Raw genomic sequence first — 3,950 nt, forward strand, 5'->3', positions numbered from 1 at the left:
TCTCTCTGTCCATTGGACTACGGAGTCCTCTCACATTTGATCTGTTTGTCATATGTGCGAGCTGTTGTTTGGTACTCAGCTGAAGGCTCATTATTTGTGTGTTGTCAGGTTGTTATGTGCTTTGAGTTAATGTGGTCTTTGTTTTTTCATTTGTGCTTTGATTTTCCTTCTCACCCTTTTCTACAAATCCCTCTTTTTAACCCCCTCATCACTCCACATTTCTTTCTTTCTTTCTTTCTTTCTTTCTTTATGTGTTGCCACGTCTCGTGTGTACACCTGTGCTGTCTACTTGCTCTCCTTCCTCTATTTTCTCTACTTCCATACCCTGCCCTGTTTCCATCCCTTTATTTTCTTTCTTCCATTCTCTATTCCATCATTATATTGTCTTTTCCTCTCTTTTTTTCTCGTTACTTCCTTCTCTCTTTCTCTCCCCCCCCCCCCTCTCTGTCTCTCTTCTAGGCGGAGGTGTGTATAGCGTCCGATGTTCTGTGCTGTCGGCTGCCCGCCGTCATGCGTACCGTGCGGGCCTTGCTGGCCGTGGAGGGGGTGGAGTCGGAGGCGGATCATAAAGAGAAAGCCAATCCCGCATCCGTATGCCCCACCTCCCCCTCCTCCCAGGCCACGCCCCTACAGCTCCCCAGCGGCTTCCTGCTCTTCTACTGCCTCGCCATGGCCCTGCTCTATGCCCTCTACTGCCACCTCACCGCCTAGACTGTGTGTGTGTGTGTGTGTGTGTGTGGAGACACACCATGGGCTATCGCAAATGCTGCAAAAGTAAACTGTCATGCTCGTCATTGGCTAAGGAAGATTTATGTACATACACACAATCACAGCTGTGTATACTCTGTGTGTGTGTGTGTGTGTGTGTGTGTGTGTGTGTTTGTGTCTGTGTCTGTGTGTCAGTGTTGATGCTTGCTTAAAAAACTGCACAGTAAAACACACTTGCGTGTGAGAATAGCCAGCTGTTAGGAGAGTTATGCCGCGTGAGAAAAGTGCATTCTTACCAATGATCTGGTCAGCTGGCCTCTGCTCCCAACTGGGCCAAGAACACACATACACACACGAACACACACAGTTATGCACATGCTTGAACAGCACAAGCTTCGCTTTGTATATCAGCACATCATATGGACACATGTCTGCACAGCCCCCATTTTGTGGCCAGCCACACACACACACACACACAGTATTGTAGATACTGATCTCTATAGAGAATGTAATTTATAGACATGAACTGATGGGACTGTCCCTCCCCTGTACTTGGCTAATCTCTCCAGCCACCTCCTGGACGTCGACCTATGAGAGCTCTTTAACATGCGATATCTCATTGTCCCGAACTAGCCTGTCTATCGTAGCACCGTCCTTCAACAGGAAGTTCAGCAGGATGTCTTATTGTCTGAGAGACTGTGTCTGTCCGTATATCCCCCTTTTCCCAGAACCAAAACAAGGAAAATATGTACAATAATATTACAGAAAAACACTAAACGACCAAGGCACAAATACAGTACCCTAGCCATACAGCTGTCTGTCTCATTGGTATACATAATAACTTTTTTCACTTGTCACAAAATAACACTATGCTTGAGAACTGTTAAGGGGAAAACGTGATGTAAACAGGGTTTATAATGTAATGTTACGATGTATCTTTCAAGGGCTTTCCCATAATGCTGCCTTAGATCCGACCAAATTAGCCTGGAACCAAACACCATTTCTGTGTTCCAATTCGCACACTTCTGTTCTAACAATACCTAATATGACTAACTCATATTAGATTAGGTATTATAAGTACAGAAGTATGCAAATTGGAGTACAGGGCATAAATTAGATACGGTTTAACATGTGGAAAGGAGCCTGACACGCATTTAAATGACACTAAAATATATATATTTTTCTTAATCACCTATGTTATGTCAGTTTTGCAGAAAGGGCTAAAATAGTTTTATGATTGTTTTTTCTGCGTGGACTGTTTACTGCTCACAAACTTACGTGCCTCTGCCCGCGTGATATGATCCGTTTTCATGCTGTTCGTTTGCATTCGTTGCTATGCTTCCTCTGTTACGCCGACTGTGGCCAACAGGTGACAGTGTTGCACCACTGCTTTCCTTATTTTTTTTTTTAAACGTCATGGTACTGAAACGTTATCTCTAAGCTTGTAGTGAGTTGTTACTTACTTGTTCTTTTTGGTTGTTCGAGTGAGCATTATGAGCTTGTTCTGTCTATACGTGTACACATTGGATTAAGTTATTGTTGAGTTATTTTTTTTATTTATTGATGTGTACAAATGCCTTTTTGAAGAGTTCTGAGTCGGTGCTTGGCCAAAGCAGAGGCCTCATGTAGTAGCCTATTAAACGTTCTAATGTGAACAGTAGCATTAGGCTATCCTACCTTATTGTTCTAATGTGAACAGTATAGCGTTAGGCTAATCATACCTTATTGAATAGCTCTGTTTAGAAACAGGGCTCTGCAGACTAGATGGAAAGATAGGGGAGATTAAAAAGTCATGTAATTTGGTGAACTCACACAACCTTTCCCAGCAGGCACTGCTGCTATGTGATGGTGGATATTCTTAGTAAGCTAAGTGCAGTTTTGTCTTTGTTGTTTGTATGCGTCATGAGGCCTCTCTGCGTTGGTCAGTGCTGTGCTCGGGCTCTTCTGTGCTTTTGGAACACGTGTGCGCTGTGGTTGTCAGACACAGTCTGTGAAAGTTCAGAAGTGGTGAGTCCATACTGAAGTGAGGGGTAAATGTCTGACTGAGGAAAAGTGGCAGAAGGAGATCAAAAGATAGAGAGACGAGGGGGAGATGAATGGGTGGGAAGGTGCAGGGCGGCACATCTTAACACTACAACCGTGTCTGGTCACAACCCCTCGTAAACTATTTTTTACCAGCGTCTTAAACAACAGATAGCCTAGAAGCATGTGGTCTTGTGAAGCAGTTAAAAGAGAGGGTGATATTTTTGCAATGTGAAAATACTGCTTTTTTTGGTAAGATTTTTAACCACAATTTCTGAATTACATTCATTAGACCCTGTATGTGAAAGTACTTGAAAATCTGCCCTTGCTATTAATGGGGGTAAGTTTTTTTTTTTAGGGGGCAGGTGAGTAGGGGTACCCAGGACAGAGGAGGTAGGCAAATAGGGAGCTGGGAGCTGTTTCATAAGCTTTTGGGTAGAATTTCCAGGAATGTTGGGGCCCCCCCAGGAACCACTATGGTGACTTCATACCATGTCTGTTACAAAAATTACAAATTTAGCCACTTTGCTAGTCCTGCTTTTTTGATGATAATGTCTCCAAACCAAATTGTATATTTTTTTAAATTGTAAATGGTGAGAAAAAACCCAATTTCACTGGTTTAGAGACGGACTGTTTCTTTGGGGGTCAAAAATGGGGACTCTGTTGTATGTAGTATTTATACTATAGCATTGTATTTAATGAAACGTTAAATATGAGTTTATATGAATATAAATATATATAATTTGTTTCTCTTTCTGTAAAGAAATTTATTAAAAACCTGAAAAATCTTTGACCATACTTTGCTGTGTGCAGCTTGTGTCTTTGTTATCATGTGTATTGTCCATCTGATGTTTGTTGCCTGCCAAGCAGATGGCTGCATCCCCTCCAAACAGTTCTGTTGGGATGGGCGTGAAATTAAATATTCATATCCAAATAGAGCCCTTTTAGATGAGGATGATGGAGCCATTTGCCATGTTGCCCTTAATGTGCTGCGCTCTCTCTCTCTCTCTCTCTCTCTCTCTCTCTCTCTCTCTCTCTCTCTCTCTCTCTCTCTGCTATGCAGCTTTTCTGCCTTCTGAAAAGTGCTTCTCTTGCATATCACCGCAATCAGCAAAAACAAGCCAAGTCCATTACCCTGGCTGGCATTTCAACATTGCACCACAGAAATAGATCTGTCTTCAGTGTTTGCTGATGTTTGTCTCGGTTTCATATCCGATGCC

The 3,950-nt window shown here is 42.7% G+C and overlaps 1 protein-coding gene across 1 annotated transcript in view; it reads left to right on the forward strand.

Annotated features, from left to right (window-relative positions):
• Window positions 1-3,528, forward strand: part of lrch4 (leucine-rich repeats and calponin homology (CH) domain containing 4) — a 37,875-nt gene extending 34,347 nt beyond the window's left edge. Inside the window, 1 exon segment of the mRNA XM_048235872.1 lies at window positions 460-3,528. Coding sequence (XP_048091829.1) covers window positions 460-711 — 252 coding nt within the window. The 3' untranslated portion in view covers window positions 712-3,528.
• The last annotated feature ends 422 nt before the right edge of the window (window positions 3,529-3,950 follow it).

Source organism: Alosa alosa, chromosome 24, assembly GCF_017589495.1.
Source record: "Alosa alosa isolate M-15738 ecotype Scorff River chromosome 24, AALO_Geno_1.1, whole genome shotgun sequence".
Lineage (NCBI taxonomy): Eukaryota > Metazoa > Chordata > Actinopteri > Clupeiformes > Clupeidae > Alosa > Alosa alosa.